Source organism: Peromyscus maniculatus, chromosome 20, assembly GCF_049852395.1.
Source record: "Peromyscus maniculatus bairdii isolate BWxNUB_F1_BW_parent chromosome 20, HU_Pman_BW_mat_3.1, whole genome shotgun sequence".
Taxonomy (NCBI): Eukaryota; Metazoa; Chordata; class Mammalia; order Rodentia; family Cricetidae; genus Peromyscus; species Peromyscus maniculatus.
The window spans coordinates 50,271,479-50,290,326 of NC_134871.1; the positions used below are offsets into that span (position 1 = coordinate 50,271,479).

Sequence of the window (18,848 nt, forward strand, 5' to 3'; positions counted from 1 at the left end):
TGATCCAGGCTCTGACTGTTTATCATCTCTACTAATGCGGTCCCTACCAGGATGCCATCATAGATAGTCTAGGGCCTTCTTGCCTGTCTGTCCCATTCTGCTTCATTCAGTTGTTGCTGTCTATAGTCAGAATCACACTAGTCCGCTTCTGCAGCCACATTGTCCACTCCGGTAGTTATTAGCAGGGGAGTACTTGAAATGTGACTATTACTTCATCATCATTAAGTTTAAGTAACTGCACCCAGCTTGTGTCTGTTTCAGCATTACAGAAAGCTCTGTGTGGTCCTGATGTACAACGTAGGGTACATCATGCTGTCCCTTGACTCCAGATCCTCTCCTGGTTTGCTTACTCACCTAGAACACAGTATTTACTGCCATCTTTAAGGTTCTTGGTGACCTCACCCAACCTATACCTATTGTTGACTCATGTCTCTCCAGCCAAGTGACCGCAAAACACAGTCACCCTTTTAGAACACTTTTGTCTCAGGTCGCCAGTCAGCTCAGTCTTCACTTCCTAGCCTCTCTCCTTGAAAGCACCTTATCCAAGATGCTTTCTCAGGCTCAGCTCTGAGCCTTTACAGTACCTCCCGACTATTCTTATTTCCTTCCCCTCCAGAGGTTTCCTCTGTCCTTGTCTTTTTGCCTCTGCTTCTTGAGTCAAGCTTCACAGTGGCAGGGATTGCAACAATTGTGTTGTAGCCCATTGACTTTGTGCATGAGCAGGCATGCTGTTCATATATGTACTCACATACTGCAGGTTGCTGCTATAACCTGCTGTAGTTAACATGATGTCTTAGTGTTTTCTCCTGTTGCCAAATAATCTTCATGTTGGTTCCCCACTCACCCTCTCTCTTTCTGTGCTTGGGATGGAACCCAAGGCATGCTGAGTAAATAATATACAAATGAGCTGTACCTCAGCCCATATTGATCATTCTTTGTTTTTTGTTCGGTTGGTTGGTTGGTTTTTCGAGACAGGATTTCTCTTTGTTACAGCCCTGGCAAACCCACAGAGATCCTCCTGCCTCTGTCTCCCAAGTGCTGGGATTAAAGAGTGCTGGAATTAAAGACATGCACCACCACTCCCAGCTCATTCTTTGTTTTTGTTTTGTTGTTGTTGTTCTTTTATTTTAGGTTTTGGTTTTGGTTTTGGTTTTGGTTTTTTTAGACAGGGTCTCACTATAACCCTGGCTGGCTTTAAAATCATAGAGATCCTCCTGCCTCTGCCTCCCCAGTATTGGAATTAAAGGCATGTGCCACCACACCTTGGCAATGTTAATCACTATTAACATTGTTTCATTAGATACATTTACCTTAATTAACACTCTTCCCCTTTTATTGAATATTGATTTGTTTCTGATTTTTTACTATTATAAGTACTCTGCAGAAAAATTTTTATTCAAAAAACCTTCATCCATATTAGTTACTTTCTATGTAGTGCAGCCTGGTCTTGAACTCATGATCCCTCCTGCCTTACCCTACCTAGTGCTAGGATCACAGGCATGGGTCTACATTATTTCTAAACTTAGTTGTCCAGAATGCAGTTTTTTGTTGTTGTTGTTGTTGTTGGCTTTTTCTTTCTTTCTTTCTTTCTTTTTTCTTCTTGTTTTTCGAGACAGGGTTTCTCTGTGTAGCTTGGCGCCTTTCTTGGAACTTTCTCTGTAGCCCAGGCTGGCCTCGAACTCACAGAGATCCGCCTGGCTCTGCCTCCCGAGTGCTGGGATTAAAGGCGTGCACCACCACTACTCGGCTTCAGAATGTAGTTTTTGAGGTTTTTTGTTTGTTTGTTTGTTTGTATGTGGGTGGATTTTTTTGTTTTGTTTTTAAGCATAGACACTGAGAATTAACATTTAACACTTACAAGGCTGGAAATGTTCAGTGGTAGAAAGTTCATGCAGAGGGTGTGAGGCCCTAGGTTCTTTTCCCAGCACAGAAGGAAGGGAGGGAGGGAGGGAGGGAGGGAGGGAGGGAGGGAGGGAGGGAGGAAGGAAGGAAGGAAGGAAGGAAGGAAGGAAGGAAGGAAGGAAGGAAGGAAGGAAGGAAGGATGGATTGTTACAGCCTTTGTTTCTACAGTTGCCTTTCCCTCCATCATTGGGGTATTCAGAAAGTAATTCTGGTGGCTTTTGTTGTGCCTTTACATTTCTGCCATTTTGCACCTGCAGTGTTTTGTTAAAGCCATATTGATTGCAGCAAGGTCTTCACTTTCTCCAGCCCAGCTGGAGACGGGGCTTTTAAACCAGCATAATTAACTCCCCTCAATGGGAATAAGCAAACCTGCACTTTAATTACTCTGCATTCTAGGTTTGAACAGCTATTTGCTAAGAGCATAGTGGTGATGCTTTCTGGTCCTTTTGTAATTTATGGAAGGAGACACTGTATCTGTAGCCTGCAGAGGCAAGGGTAAATAGAAAGAGTATAACTTTTTTTTTTTTTTTTTTTTTTTTTTGGCTTTTCCAGACAGTTTCTCTATAATACTCCTGGCTGTCCTGGAACTCACTCTGTAGACCAAGCTGTCCTTGAACTCACAGAAATCCCCCTGCCTCTGCCTCCTGAGTGCTAGGATTAAAGGTGTGCACCACCACCACCACCACCACCACCACCACCACCACCCTAAGTATAACTCTTAAAGTAAAACTTTCAATTTAAGGAGCATGTGCAGTGGTGCAGTGTAGATATAAGAATGTCTTATGTTGGTGTGCTTTTCTATATCTGGCCATCTTTAGTGTGTTATTAATTTTGCCTTTTCTTATTTTGGACAATGAAACCATATAGTGTATAGGAAAGAATATACAAAGCCAGGTGGTGGTGGCACATGCTTTAATCCCAGCACTGAGGCCAGCCTGGTCTGCAGATTGAATTCCAGGATAGCCAGGGCTACACAAACCCTCTCTTGGGGAAAATGAAAGCGTATTTACTGTATTTACTGTATGTAGTATATAGGAAAATTGTAGAAGGTGTGTTCCACATACTTGTCATATACTGGGATGGAAGCCAAATCCCACAGGTGTGGTATGTTCATACTGTGCTATGAATTCAGCAGTTCAGACAGAGCTCAAATAAGTTTTTAAGTTGGTTGCTAACACTCAGCATCACCAGTGTCTCTTAGAGGATGGAGAGGAAGCAACCAACCTCACAGTAGAGTTAGTTGGGTAAACAGATAGGATTGAGATCATGGAAAAAATGAGTTGATGGGCCAAAAATCTAGCAAGTCTGAACTTGACCAGATATTTCTAGACTACAAAGTGTTTTTTTAAAAAAAATAGATCGTTCATTCTTGAGGATGTTCAGAGGTGGTGACTTGAAATTAATAGAGGACTGCCAGATGTGGTAGTACACGCCTTTAACCCCAGCACTCAGGAGGCAGAGACAGGTGGATCTCCAGCCTGGACTACATGGTGAGTTCCAGGACAGCCAGGGCTGTGAGGAGAAATCCTGTCTCAAAACAAAACAAAAAAATTAATAGGACACTGAGCCCTTTGACTTCGATCAAGGTGCTAAAGAAAGGTAAGATCAGAATCCCTGATGGGAGAGCAGTGAATGGAGTACAGATGGGAGGTGAAGTGAAGAGAGACGTCGATGTTAGAACACAGACTAAGGCAGACACGAAAAGGGCCTTTAGAATTTGTTTCTGTGTGTGAATCCCCCCCCCCTTTATGTTTTTGTTTTTGTTTTTGTTTTTGAGACAGGGTTTCTCTGTAGCTCAGGCCATCCTGGAACTCCTTTGTAGACCACTCAGCCATGACTTAGTTCTTTCTTATACTAGTGTGTAGCACCTACTGGTGACCAAGGAGTGCTTCTATTGCTTTGTCTTTAGTAAGGTGGGAGTGGGGCTGGAAAGATTGCTCAGCAGCACTGCACTCATGGTGGTCATAGATCTGCCACCTTCTTCAAATCTCCTGGGGCTCCTGCATGCACATGGTGCACATGCAAGTGTTTAGGTGCACGCACATACATATAAAATAGTCTCCCGCGGGTTAGAATTAAAGGCCTGCACTACCATGCTCAGCCCAAAGAGCCTTCTTTATTTAAAAACAAAAAAAGCCATTGTTTAAATGTTAATGCAATAGATCACCACAGTCCATCCTGGTCTACATAGCGTTCCAGGCCAGTCAGGACTATACAGTGAGACCTTGCTTTAAAAACAAAAAAGGAAGAATGAGGAGGAGCAGGGTAGGACAACAACTAAAAATCAGGGGCTTATAACAAATTAAATCTTAGAGCAGAGAATGACTTTATAAAAAGAAAGTTAAATGTTAAGACATTTGTTTGGCTGATGAGTTTCAGGCTGGGCCAAAGTTTTAGTTGCATCCTCCTAGATTTTCCTCTGAGCTACCTAGCAAGTTCTGCATTTCCATCCATGGTCCCATGGGCCAGCAAAGTGGCAATAAGTAGACAAAAATTATTTGAAAATAACTTGGTAAATGATTCTTAAATTAGAATAATGACAGTGTGTTCATTTAATAAGCATTTATATAGAGTATCTGCATGAAGATAAATGTAATAAATAAAAATTAGAGGCCCATTTGCATGAGTTCAATATTACATTGTGGGTGGAACTAGGGTTGTGGCTCAGTAATAGAGTGCTTACCTGTCACTGGTCCAGGCCTTGGGTTCATTCCTCATCACTGCAGACGTAAAGAGAACTCAGGGAAGCAAAACACGTAAAATGCTGCTGGTTCTGATTGGTACTGAGCTCTTGGTTGAATAGAGAGTTAAGATTGGATCACTAGAGAAACAGACCCAAGGCTCTGTTAGAAAATGTCTGGCCAGGCGGTGGTGGCACACGCCTTTAATCCCAGCACTCGGGAAGCAGAGGCAGGCGGATCTCTGTGAGTTCAAGACCAGCCTGGTCTACAGAGCGAGATCCAGGACAGGCACCAAAACTACACAGAGAAACCCTGTCTCAAAACAAAAACAAAAACCAAAACAAAAAAGAAGAAAAAAGAAAATGTCTGACTTTAAGCAAAGTGCTTAGGGTTGGCCGCACCTACTCAAGACTGTACCTAGAAAATGACCTTCTGTTGTTGGTTCTGCATTGAGAAACAGAGGTGAAAGAAACAGGTGTGTTAGCTTGAAGGTGAGGGACTGGGGAATTCTGCTCTTGTCTCCTGAAGAACCATCCTGTGACATAAGAATGGGTATTTCTGAAGTACATTTCTAAGTCTTTGGGATAGATTAACTCAAATGTCTTATTTGACACTTGTTCTGAGTCACACAGCTTAGAAATAATCGACACTGGGGTACATGCCTAGTCAGTCTGTCTCAAGCCCTAATATCAGTTTTATTTTTTATTTATTTTTTACTTACTTGTTTATTTTGGTTTTTTGAGACAAGATTTCTCTGTGTAGCCGTGGTTGTCCTGGAATTAGCTCTGTACACCAGGCTGGCCTCAAATTCAGAGATCCCCGTGCCTCTGCCTCCTGAGTGCTAGGATAAAAGGTGTGTGCCACCACCGCCTGGCTTTTTTATTTTTATTTATTTCTTTGTTTTGTTTTGTTTTTTGTTTTTCGAGACAGGGTTTCTCTGTGGAACAGTCCTGGCTGTCTTGGAACTCACTTTGTAGACCAGGTTGGCCTGGAACTCACTGAGATCTACCTGCCTTTGCCTCCCAAGAGCTGGGATTAAAGGCATGTACCACCACCACCTGACTTTTTTATTATTTTTAATGGGGGTCTCTATACATTGTCAGAGTGGCCCAGAATTCCAGGGCTCAGGAGATACATCTGCTTCCTAGGGAGTTGTGACAAAAAGACATGTACTGCCTTGCCCCATTAACACTAAGTAAGCTCTTAACCCCTATTCTGTGTGGAGGCTTTAGGGTTGTTCTCTATGGCCCTACTGACAGTGGTACCAAGATAAAAGTACGGGCAGACAGACCTTTAATCCCAGCATTCAGGAAGCAGAGAGGGCGAACCCAAATGAGTTTGAGGTCAGCCAAGGCAACATAGTAATAAGACCCTGTCTCCCCTGCCAAAAAGACATACATACATCATACATACATACATACATACATACATACATACATATTCTTATTTGTATAGTAAGTGCTTTCTGGTAAGCGTTTTTGTTTTGTTTTGTTTCGTTTGGGGGCTGTTAATACAGGGTTTCTCTGAAGTAGCCCTGACTGTTCTGGAACTTGCTCTTTAGACCAGGCCACATAGATCTGCCTGCCTCTGCCTCCAGACTGCTGGGTCTAAAGGCATGTGCCACCACACCCAGCTTCTGGTAAGCATTTATTAGCTCTATGCAGTTTATCGTGTTTCACTGTATGGCATGTTTCCAATGCTAATTTTTCAATTAGAGAAAAGCCATGTTGTCACTAGATTTTTTTCTTAAAGATTTTGTTCTGACTTAAAATTTCATCATTTTTACTGCAGGAAATTAGAAAGTCTTAGGAGAGAATTAAAAGGGTCTTAAGAGATCCTAGCCCAGAGATAGATAACCACTGTGAACACTGTGGAACATGTTGCAGATAGTTCTCAAGAAGCTGACAGTGCCGTGCTTTAGAGCTAGCAAGTCTTTTTCACAGGAGCAAAACAAAGGGGGCGGGGTATTTTGATAAATTCTAAGGACGTTCCCTCTGTCTTCTGGTTAGGTTTCTGCCTCAATGCTCAAGCAGTTCCCCAACAGTGGCCTGAATCCAGGTCTCTTTAATGTGGGGCCTCAGTTATCTCCTCAACAAATTGCCATGCTGAGCCAGCTTCCACAGATTCCCCAGTTTCAGTTGGTAAGTAGCATGTTTTGTTCCTGTTGCTAAGAAGGTTATTTGCTTCTCTTTTTTCCTTTGCATTAATTTCCTTCTCATTGTCACTTTGTGTTCAAACTTTTATACAGGTGATTAATTATGATTAAAAATTGATATGTCAGTTTGTCTGAAGGCAGCCCTAACTATAGACTAGGAACTTGGTTATGGGTGCTTTACATGCAGACTCTCCTGTCAGTCTCAGGAAGCTGCAGTTCCCTTATTGTTTTGTAGGCATGTCAGCTTCTCCTGCAGCAGCAGCAGCAACAGCAGCAGTTGCTACAGAACCAGAGAAAGATTTCTCAAGCAGTGCGCCAGCAGCAAGAACAGCAGGTGTGTGGGTCGGGAGGAGCTCTAGTGTTCTGGGTGAGGAACGCCTTTGGCTTAACGGCTCTTTTGGGGTACTGGCTTATCATCTGTCCATTTCTCTTGGGTCTTTCCTTAATGGATGCTGACCTGCAGCTGGCAAGGATGATGAGTGCTCTGCAGCAGCAACAGCAGCAGCAGCAGCAACAACAACAGCGGCAGCCTAGCATGAAGCATTCGCCATCTCATCCTGTTGGGCCTAAGCCACATTTGGACAACATGGTACCCAACGCGCTGAATGTGGGACTCCCAGACCTTCAGACCAAAGGGCCAATCCCTGGATATGGTTCTGGTATGTTCTGTGTTGTGGCAAGTACTTAGTATAACATCTGCTTAGCCAATCCTGTGGTAGGGATTGGCTTTATATTATCCTCCTTTGCTTTTTCCTTTTAATGTTATTTATTTTCTTTTAAAAACTTTTTTTTTAAGCTAGGTGGTGGTGGCAGTGCAAACCTTTAACCTCAGCACTCAGGAGACAGGAGCAGGGGGATTTCTGTGAGTTCGAGGTCATCCTGGTCTATAGCCAGAGCTACACGGTGAAACTGTCTCAAATTAAAAAAAAAAAAAATGAGATTTATTTTTATTTTGTGTGTTTTGCTTACATGTTTGTCTGTGTACAACATATGTGCAGTGCCCTAAGAGGCTAGAAAAGGGTGTTGGATCCCTTGGAACTGAGTTACAGATGGTTGTTAACCATCATATGAGTGCTGGGAATCAAACTCTGGTCCTTTGGTAGAGTAGTCAGGAGTATTGACTGCTGAGCTATCTCTCCAACTCCCCTCTATATTTTTATAGTAGACAATGGTATGTGGTACATGTCTGTAATTCCAGCACTGAGAAGTGAAGACAGTTCTTGGTACTCACTGGTCACTTAGTCTAGCATAATCTGAACTCTGAGCCAGGGAAAGACCCTGTCTGTCATTTAAAAGAAAAGGTGGATAGCTCCTGAGGAACATACCAAAGGTTGACCCCTGACCCCCACATACACACTTGTTAGCATACACATGAACATTCACATAATCATTCATGGAATGCACAAACATACACATACAAGCCAATTAAGTATTTATATATCTGAATGCTGCGCATGGCTGAGGTTTTATCTATGAAAGTATGTACAAGTGTAAGTGTTTCACTTCACTGATAAAGCTGCCTTCTCAAAATGTAAACTAAAATTTTAAGGCAATTTTTTTTTAAATTAGTGGCTGTGTGTAGTGGCACATGCCTGTTATCTCAACACTTGGGGAACTAAGCCACAAGTAGTGCAAGTTCAAGGCCAGCCTGAGCTACATGGCAAGATGCTGGGTTTTCGTTTATTTAATTGTTTCTGTAATGGCATTTAGAATTTATGTTGGTAAAGGAGATACCAGTCTGTGAAAGAAAAAAAAAAGAGTGAGGAGATCTGAAATCTCTGTTCCTGGACCAACCCCTGATTGGACAGATGGCTGCTTCTGCCCAGACCTAGAAATCCCAGCTAGAGCTAAGAAGTAGTAAAGACCAGAGTGTCTTTTACCCTGGCAGTCTCAGCTTTCGCCAGCTGTCTTCTTGCAGGTGATGTGAGAACTGACTTATACTCAGAATAGCCTCTCTGGAGCGAATACTTAATAAGCATAGAGCCTGGCTTCTGTTCTCCATGCTGTGGGGAAAATAACCTTTTTTCCTTTGACATAGGACAGGCCCTCCTTCACTTGCCATCTTCTCTGGGCTATGGAAGGTCAGTGTGGCCAGTAGAGGGAGCCTCTCTTAATGACCTAGGAAAGTACAGTGGTGACTTTGTTTTCTGTAAAAGGTGAGCTTGAGGGAAGAGGCTGCTTATTGTAGATGTGGAGGTGCTCTTATAACTTAATTAATCTGCTTTTATTAATCTACACTTTTACCATGAGGCTCAGTTAGCTCTTCATTATTCTATATGTCCAACTTACTTCATGTCTCACTGGTGTCTCCTCTTCCTCTGTTTCCCTGGAAATCCCACCTATCCTCTCCTGACTAGCTGTTGGCCATTCAGCTCTTTATTAAACCAATCAGAAAGTGCCTTGGCAAAGACACATGGCAAAGTCATAGTGTGTAAAAAGATTATCTCACAGCATTTCCCCCTTTTTGTCTAAATAAAAAGGAAAGGTTTTAACTCTAACATAGTAAAACTATATACAATAAGAACAATTATCAGGTATTGTCTAAATAAAAAGGAGGTTTTTTTACTCTAACAATAAAACTATATACAATAAAGACAATTATCAGGTAAGAATTACATTCACAATGTCTAGTCCATATGTATTTGGCAAATTCAGAGAAAGTAGTACTGTATTATCTATCCTGTCTTAGTCCAAAGTTTATACCTATACCACTTTCTATCATAACTTATATTACCATCCTAAAAATATTTTTTAGACCTTAAAACATCTTCTTAAATAAACAACTTAAGCTTTTATATTTTTCAACCTAATAAACTTTACATCTCTTATGTAAGTTTCTTTTGTGAATTTGGTAACAAGAACAACTGTAACTATTCTTCAACCCCATCAGAGACCCAAGAAGCATATACTATTACCTGAATAAACAGGAAGTGCAGAGCAAGCAACTTCTGAAGCTATAGAAATGACAGAGACAGCTGGCTGCCTGTATGTATAGTCACCTAAGGTTCCTCTACAACATTGGGGCATCCATCTTCGGCCTATAGGCCTAGAATATCTGGCAGACTTTTCTGTGAAGCAGAAATTTTCAAGGACTATTCTACCTTGTCTTGGCAAAGTTTGGTAGTCACCTTCTTTTGTGTCCTGCTTGTTCAATTTGGACAGTATACTGTCAACAGTCGAGGCAAAGTCAGTTTCTTGCCCAGTGACCAGCTTTGCCACATTGAAAAAGCAAACTCCTTATGGAGATTCTTTGATGCCCATCATTCTTATTTGTTTTGTTTTTGTTTTTGTTTTTTCAAGTAGATTGGTGCTGCCAGGAGCATATACCTATCTCACTGTCGTGAAAAGCCTTACGTTATTAAAATATCTTAAATGCCATATTTTGTAGGTCTCTGAAGTGTTTGAAGACCACCTATTTATCTTAAATATGTTTAACCTTGAAAACATATGTAACATGACTACAAGTTTGATTGTTATAGATAACTGTTAACCTGCATTTTTTAATTATCCTAAAGAGTCTATAATAGTAGCTTTCAAGGACTAGAACTATACATTACATTTTTAAATGAACTGCATAGGTACAGTACCTTAAATAAGAGTACTTATTTACAGCATGTTCCTAACAAAAATAAACTTAAATTTGTATCAATATACAGCATGTTCCTAACTAAAATAAACTTAAATTTGTATCAATATACAAAAATCCATACCAATGTAAATATTTGAGATTAATATTTTTTTAAGTTTAAAAGTAGATTTAATAATCTGTTTTTATCCTATCATTCTTATATCCCCCCCCTTTTCTTTTCAGAAAGAGATTTTTGAACCCAACCACTTTGCGTATTTTCCTCCCTTAACACAACCAGTAACAATTTGCAAGCAACTCCCCTAAACAATAACAAACATCCATAACCCCCCCCCCAAATGACCAAAAACTGCCTATTCCATCTTTTGGGAATGTGAGTGTCATATTCTTAAAATTACTTCCTGCTGTCTGGGGGGGGGGGCAACAGCATCTTTAGGGGACCTTGAGAAAATAGAGATAATGGTCCAGTCCTGGGAGAGCTAGCTGTATCATTTGTTGTCCAGTCTCTGTGTAATGGGAAAGTGCAGGACTTATCTGAAGTCCTGACTAGAGTAGTCTGTGAAGCTAAACTTGTCTTCTTACCTCTTTGTCAAAAAGGACAATAGTGTTGAGTATGTAGTGTTGGTAGAGTACTGTCCCACAATGTGCAAGGCCATGAGTTGGATCCCCAGAACCACGGGGAAAAAATAGCTATAATAGGTCTCTAGGTAAGAGCCAGTCTGTCTGAGGGACAAGCATTTGGAAGTCAAAGGTGGCTTTTTTGTGTTTCGATGTACTTTGTTCTCACTACTCGTCCATATTCACCCAAGTGCATGCCATTACTTGAGAAGAAAACTGACTTCCACAGCCAGAGCAGTACAGCTCAGTGATCCTGATGCTTTTACATACATGAATAAAGAATCCATCAGGCATGGCCAGGATGTAGCTTAGTGGTAAAAGGTTTGCATGCTCAGGTTCTGGTTCATCTTCAGGATAACTGTTAAGCCCTCTCTCTCCAGTCCTTTTTTTTTTTTTTTTTTTTTTTTTTTTGTGGTTTTTCAGGGCAGGGTTTCTCTGTGTAGCCCTGGCTGGCCTGGAACTTACAGAAATGCACCTGCCTCTGCTTTCAAAGTGCTCAGATTAAAGGTGTGTGCCACAACACCTGGCTAGATTTATCTAATTTTATTTAAATATTTAGTGTTTTATTAATATTAAACGTTATTTATAACATCCACAAAGTATACCAGTATATATAATGGACCAGCAAGACAGCTCATTGAGTAAAAGTGTTGCCACCAAGCCTGACAGCCTGCTTATGACCAGAGTTCACAAGTAGATAGAGGTCACCAGTGAGTGTCCCTTAGTGCAGCCAGCAGGGCATGGCCCACAGCCTGGGGCCATACTAGGTACTATATGATAACAAGAAGAGTCTTTACCAGTCAGAGGTGTGCCTGCGCATACCAGGCGAGCACGTGCTGTGGGCTACATGCAGTCTTCCACATTCAAGTCTGCACTAATTTTCCTCTTACAGTTTTGGTTATAGATTGACTCTATGTCACTGTGTTGGTGCTCAGTCCCCACATTTCCACTGAAGCAAATGCCCTCTTTAAGCTTCAGTAGGATCTGCTCTGTTCTTCCCTCTTCTAAGATTTATAACTCTTCGTTCTCTACACTTTATACATCACAGAAAACTCAAGAGCTTAAATTCAAGAGCATGACTTTTCTGAGTTTGAAAGACGTTTTAGAGTAACTTCCAAGAAAATGATTGTGTGAGAACAGCCTCCTCCCCTCCTTACCAATGCTTGTGATTTCGTCATCTTTGCCAAAAGCAGCCTGCAGCTGCAGCACCTTGTGCTTTCCTTTCAAAGGCAGAAGTGCAGTGTGCAAGGAGCAACATGCTTAGACCCCACAGCATGGGGACTCACAGACAGCCCTCTTTCTGCCTGTGCCCCTATTCTCCAGTCCCGCTTTATTTCTGTTGTAGAAGATAAGGTGGATTGTTTTTATAATCTCCAGGCTGGAAAGATGCAGAGTACCTTAGATCAGGTCCCAGCACCCACAACTGCCTGTAACTTGAGCTCCAGCTCTGACACCCTTTTTCTGGCCTCCAAAGGCATTCATACCCACATACAGATACACATAGTTAGAAATAATTTTTTTTTTAAAGTTCAACACTACTCACCACCCTCACCCTCCAAGCAAGCAGTTGGGCTACATTATAAATGTGTGGAGAAACAGGATTATTATAGAAATGAGCGGCTGGAGAGATGGCTCAGAGGTTAAGAGCACTGCTTGTTCTTCCAAAGGTCCTGAGTTCAATTCCCAACAACTTCATGGTGGCTCACAACCATCTGTAATGAGATTGGTGCCCTCTTCTGGCTTGCAGGGATATGTGCAGACAGAACACTGTATACATAATAATAAATAAATCTTTTAAAAAAAGAAAAGAAATAAGCAACATCTTAGGTAAAGAACAAGAAGGTGTCAGGTCCCCCTCCCCTGGTTTATGCATTCATAAAACCAAGCCAGATGCTACAATAAGCCCTGGGTTTCCAGCTCTAGCCTGGCTGGAAACCTAAAGCCTGTTGACTGAGGTGGGGTGTTTTCTAGACAGGGTTTCTCTAATAGTCCTGGCTGTCCTAGAACTCGCTTTGTAGACCCACTGGCCTCTGCCTCCCAAGTGCTTGAATTAAAATTGTGTGCCACCACCCCTGGCCTTAGGTACTGGGTTTCTGATTTAAGAAACATACAGACATAATTGTGATCTCTTTCCAGGCTTCAGCTCTGGTGGCATGGACTATGGCATGGTTGGTGGCAAGGAGGCTGGGACTGAGTCTCGCTTCAAACAGTGGACCTCCATGATGGAAGGGCTGCCTTCTGTGGGCACACAAGAGGCCACCATGCACAAAAACGGTGAGAGAGCAGCCCGTTACCAGCAGGACCTTCTGATCCCTACTCAGGCCTTGAACAAATATCCTGCAGGTTTTGTTGGCTTTGTATGTGTGTTTGTGTTTTCTTTTTAAGACTGGGTCTTTCTTTGTATCCCAGGCTGACCTGAAACTCCCAGAAATCCACCTGCCTCAGCCTCCACAATGCTGACATTAAAGGCATGTCCCACCACACTTAAAGGCAGTATCTCAGGGAGGCTTGGTATGTAATCCTACCACTCAGGAGGCAGAAGCAGGTGGATCTCAGTGAGTTCTAGTCAAGCAAGTACCAGGCCAACTGGAGTTACATAAGACCTTGTCTCAAAAAAATTCTTTAGTTAAATAAATGAATAATTGTAGGGTCTTGCTTATAGCTCATTCTGGCCTTAAACTCAAAAAAGTCCTGCTGCTTTAGTCTCCTGTGTACTGAGGTTACCAGTGTATACCACCATGCCTTCCTCTGTGGTTTTTTTAAACTCTGTTGTATCTGCATATTGTGGCTGCATGAATATCTGTGCACCACAGATCTGCAGTGCCCTCAGAGGACTAGAGAGGGTGTTAGATTGCTGGGGCCTAGAGTTAAGATGGTTGTGAGCCTCCAGGCAGTGGTGGCGCACGCCTTCAATCCCAGCACTCAGGAGGCTGAGCCAGGCGGATTTCTGTGAGTTTGAGGCCAGCCTGGTCTACAGAGCAAGATCCAGGACAGACACCAAAACTACAGAGAGAAACCCTGTCTCATGGGATAGGGGCAGGGGACATGGCTGTAAGCTACCGTCCAGGTACTGGGAGTCAAACCATGCCCTGTAGAAGAGCAGCCAGTTCTCTTAACTACTGAGCCATCTCTCCAGCCTCCCTTTTGTAACTTTTTGAAGCACAGAACTTTAGCTTTTGCTCATCAGTCTCTTGATATTTTTCCAAAGTTTATGATCATCTATCACAGGAAGATTAGGTCTGCAATTCATATTTCACGGTATTTAAAAGGTTCTAATTAAGGATGGCATAATGTCCCACTTATCATGGGATTGAGATAATAGTTATGAACTTAGGCACCCATAAGATTAAAACCCTATTAAAGTAGCTGAGAGAACAGAATCCCCTTGTTGAGGTTTTGGTTTGTTGGTTTGGTTTGGTTTGGTTTGGTTTGGTTTGGTTTGGTTTTCTGAGACAGGGTCTTACTAAGAATTTGTAGTTCATGCTCTGTGTTTTTTGAGAGATTGGAGATCAGTATCAGATTTTTTAAAAACTCCTGCCCTAAACTGGATATAGTTGTATATGCAAATTAAAGACCAGCTTGAGCTACATAGTTGAAGGCTATACTGGGATACATAGTAAAACCCTGTCTCAGAAAAAGAAGAAATGTCCCTAAGCTCCAAAAGATAACTAGCAAAAGAGAATTCATAAGAATTGGAGTTTTTCCTGGGCCCCTTGTTCTTTGTGAATTAGTGTCCTGCCAGGACAGCATTGGAGTTGTATTTTGAGTGAGGATTAGCCTTGCCTGTCCATAATTTTCTTTTAAGGGTTTTTCCATTTCCCTAGAAGAAAGATAAGAGGTCTGTACCTTCTGTCAGCCTTCAGTGCATTGTTTGTTTTCTTTGTCAATGTTTCACTTGGACTCAGAGTTGTCCCCATGAGAGTCAATGTAAACAAGTGTCTGGTTGTTCTTGCAGCAGATCCCTGGCAGGCTTAGCCCAGCCAATTCATTCGGCCTGCAGCCTTCCAGGTTTCCATTATAAACCCTCCTTAATAAAGCCCATTATGCCGGGCGGTGGTGGCGCACGCCTTTAATCCCAGCACTTGGGAGGCAGAGGCAGGCGGATCTCTGTGAGTTCGAGGTCAGCCTGGGCTACCAAGTGAGCTCCAGGAAAGGCGCAAAGCTACACAGAGAAACCCTGTCTCGAAAAAAAAAAAAAAAAAAAAAAAAAAAAAATAAAGCCCATTATACAAACCTCTTTAGTAATCCCATCCAGAGACTGGGGAAGGAGCCACCCAGAGCTCTCTGCCTATCCTGCTTAGCATGATCAAAATCAAGAATAATTTACTGAAATTATAAAATCTGCTTTATGGACTGAGTAACCCTAGCCCTGTGTCATCCATAGCTCTGGGCACTTTCACGGTTCCCTTAGGCTAGTGATTTACCAGGTCTGGATAGTAAATATAAAATGGCATGTGAGACGATATCCCAGACATACAGTGTCCTCTCTCCTCATCAGAGAATATGATGTTTTCCCCATTTCCTTAGCAATCCTCAAGATAACTGAGCTTTTCATTTTCCACTGCCTCACTGCACTGTGCCTCTGAGCCAGATTTCTGTCACTGTCCTCAGAAAAGTAAATGTCCTCTTAGCAGAGGGTGGAGACAATTTTTATAATATTCCTTTTAGTCCAAACCAAACAGATTGCTTTATTCAATATTTATACAAGCATTTTTATACATTATCCTGCAAATTGTTTTGTGTGTTCATGATCCCCACTCTAAGACTATGTCAAATGAGTGACAGACTCTATGAGAACTTCATTTGGGAAATAAGGAAATAGTCTACCATAGGCTCCTGAATTTTTAGTTAAAGGAAAATTTATTGTTATTGTTGTTAACTTAGGGAATTTTAAACTTTCCACTTTTCCTGCATAAAAATGCTTAAAGGGGACACTAACAAAGCCACAAGAATACCCCTGGGAATACAGTGACAAAAGATTTGCTGTTCTCTGTATGTGAGGCGGCCCTGGGCTCAGAAATGTAGAGGTCATTGCTGGCGGGGATTCCACCTCATTGCCTTGGAATTTAAAGCAATTGCAGATGGCTTTTTCTCCAGTGGACTCTGCATATTGCAGATTCCAGATTACCTAAGCTTAACCAGCCCTTAAGAGCAGGGATAGAAAGCATCAATAGACAGATCATGTAAAATTCTCCAAGGTGCTATGTTTGTTCAGAGTGTTTCCTATTTCTTTTGAGGGATTAGTGTAGCACCCATGTAGATACTGTGCTTCATAGTTTCACTGACTTCGTAACACCATGGGGTTTTCAGATAGAAAGGACTGTTCTAGAATGAGAACACTCCTGTGGGCTTAGGTGAGAGATGGAGAGACTCCGGGAATTGAGATGAGTCATTATGGTCATGTGCTATTAGTGGTAGCCCAAAGTTCTTTATTCCACTTTATTCCAAACTCTAAGTACCTGTCTTTGAGTTCCTTTAAAAAAAAAAAAAAAAAAAAAAAAAACCGGAGGAGGGCCAGGTTGAAAGTTCTGTTCATTAGAAATCTTTTTGGTTTTTTTGAGATAGGGTTTTTCTGTGTAGCCCTGGCTGGAAGTGACTATAGACCAGGCTGGCCTCTGCCTCCTGAGTGCTGGGTTTAAAGGCGTGTGCCGCCGCCACCGCCACCACCACCGCGGCCACTCAGCTTTAGAGATCTCTCTTTTTTTTTTATGTTTTTAATTTTTTTTTTATTGTTTTATGTGTGTATGTTTGGTCTGCTTGTATGTATGTGCACCATGTGAATGCCTGTTCCCCACAGATGTCATAAGAGGGCATTAGATTACCTGAAGTGGAGTTACAGACAGTTTTAAGCCGCACTGTAGGTGCTGGGAATCAAACCTGGGCCCTCTGAAGAACAGCCAGTGGTCTTAATCTCTGAGCCATCTCTCCAGCTCCCTAGAGCTCGCTCTTTCTTTTTTTTTTTCTTTTTTTTTTTTTTCTGGGATGGTTTCTCTGTGTTGTTTTTGTGTCTGTTCTGCATCTCTCTCTGTAGACCAGGCTGGCCTCTAACTGACAGAGATCCACCTGCCTCTGCCTCCTGAGTGCTGGGATCAAAGGCGTGGACCACCACTGCCTAGCTAGAGCTCTTTCTTAAACAGTTGATTATTTCTCTCTTTTCTCAGGCGCTATAGTGGCCCCTGGTAAGACCCGAGGAGGGTCACCATACAACCAGTTTGATATAATCCCAGGTGACACGCTGGGTGGCCATACGGGTCCTGCTGGTGATAGCTGGTTACCTGCCAAATCTCCACCGACTAATAAAATCGGAAGTAAATCCAGCAATGCCAGTTGGCCTCCAGGTATTGTTCATAAAATGTTTTGTCTAGAATAGTGCTTCTGTTAAGTTTAGGTTCTGAACAAGCTTGTGCTGCTTGCTTTACTGAGGAAGCCCCATGCTTTCTTTTCTGCGTTCGTAATTATTGTCTGATAAAGGCAAGGCATACACCCTGAAATCTGTGCCATGGGAAAAAGAAAGATCTACAAGAAATGGGAGTTGAGGCTAATAAGTGGCCTTGCTGCTGGGACTTGGCCTTGTCCTGTGTGTAGGATGCCTTATAACATGAGCTCTTTTAAAGTGTGCATTGAATCTATTGACATATTCATTAGTCAGATAATGTCGTTTATATGCCCTAGGTACACAGTTCAGTAAGTTTCTTATCTCTCTCTTGCTCCCTCCTTCCTCCCTCTCCTCCCTTTTGTCTCTCTATTCTGTTTTTATTATAGAAAATTTAGTAAAGCAAAAGTACAAATTAGTAATTGTCCTTTCGTCCATATGTAATTCAGACATAAATGTGTGTAATTACATTTTATTAGAGTGAAGTGAAATAATGCTTCTTGATCATATATATATATATTGCTCTTCTCAACACAGGGAAATATCAATTTGTTAATGCTATCATGTAGCTTTAAATACAACAGCTTCAATGGATCAATAAAAACATAAGCTTTCATATATAGTCTAGATTTTTTTCACCATCAGTTATATTATTCCCAACTATCCCTGAACAGTCTGTGAAGCAGTGTCACTTCTATTCCATTTTATTATGTGCATTTTGGCCAATAACTAATAAGAAAAAATGTGAAAGGTCACTGATCTCAAGCCTAGGTTTTCTCCCAGTTCTTGGCCTCATTTCTTTAGGCATCAGTTTCTACTTTCCCTTAGGACTTGCCTTGCTCTTGTAGCTGGAGAATCATGTATGGAGCCAGGCCTTTATGAGCATGATCCAGTTCACTCCCAGACAGGTGAATGGATAGACAGTATACTAAGAGACTTGCCACTGGCAAGAGCATTTGTTCAGAGTAAATTTTTTACTTCATGATGAAAACCTGATGTACATTGATTCATTGTTTAGGCTTTTCACAGGATCATGTTTTTTCTACTAAATAGTTATTTTAGCATAATAATAATAATAATAATAATAATAATAATAATAATAATAAATAAAAGTTGGGTGTAATGGCCTTTACTTAAATCACAGCACTTGGAAGGCAGGGGCAGGTCGATCTCTGTGAGTTCCAGGACAGCCAGAGTTACATAGTAAGACCTTTTCTCGAAATAATAATAATAATAATGATAATAATAATAATAAATAAAATAGGAAATGTTTAAGTTAAACTTTTTTTTTTTAACAATCTCCTATCCCTAATATTTCTTCATGCCTCAGAATTCCAACCAGGAGTGCCATGGAAAGGTATCCAAAATATTGACCCTGAATCTGACCCCTATGTGACCCCAGGAAGTGTGCTGGGGGGTACAGCCACATCTCCCATTGTAGATACTGACCACCAGCTGCTGCGGGATAACACCACAGGTGAGGAGTGCTGCAGCCCCGTGTGGGCCCCACCAGCGTCTTCACAGCTGTCACC

At 41.7% G+C, this 18,848-nt stretch overlaps 1 protein-coding gene across 28 annotated transcripts in view; it reads left to right on the forward strand.

The window, feature by feature from the left end:
* Positions 1 to 18,848, forward strand: part of Tnrc6b (trinucleotide repeat containing adaptor 6B) — a 233,638-nt gene that overhangs the window by 204,881 nt on the left and 9,909 nt on the right. For all 28 annotated transcript variants that reach the window (XM_042265394.2, XM_042265400.2, XM_042265397.2 and 25 more), the window contains 6 exons: positions 6,594 to 6,725; positions 6,975 to 7,073; positions 7,203 to 7,398; positions 13,080 to 13,217; positions 17,105 to 17,281; positions 18,647 to 18,793. In XM_042265394.2, coding sequence (XP_042121328.2) covers positions 6,594 to 6,725; positions 6,975 to 7,073; positions 7,203 to 7,398; positions 13,080 to 13,217; positions 17,105 to 17,281; positions 18,647 to 18,793 — 889 coding nt within the window. The remainder of the gene's footprint in view (positions 1 to 6,593; positions 6,726 to 6,974; positions 7,074 to 7,202; positions 7,399 to 13,079; positions 13,218 to 17,104; positions 17,282 to 18,646; positions 18,794 to 18,848) is intronic.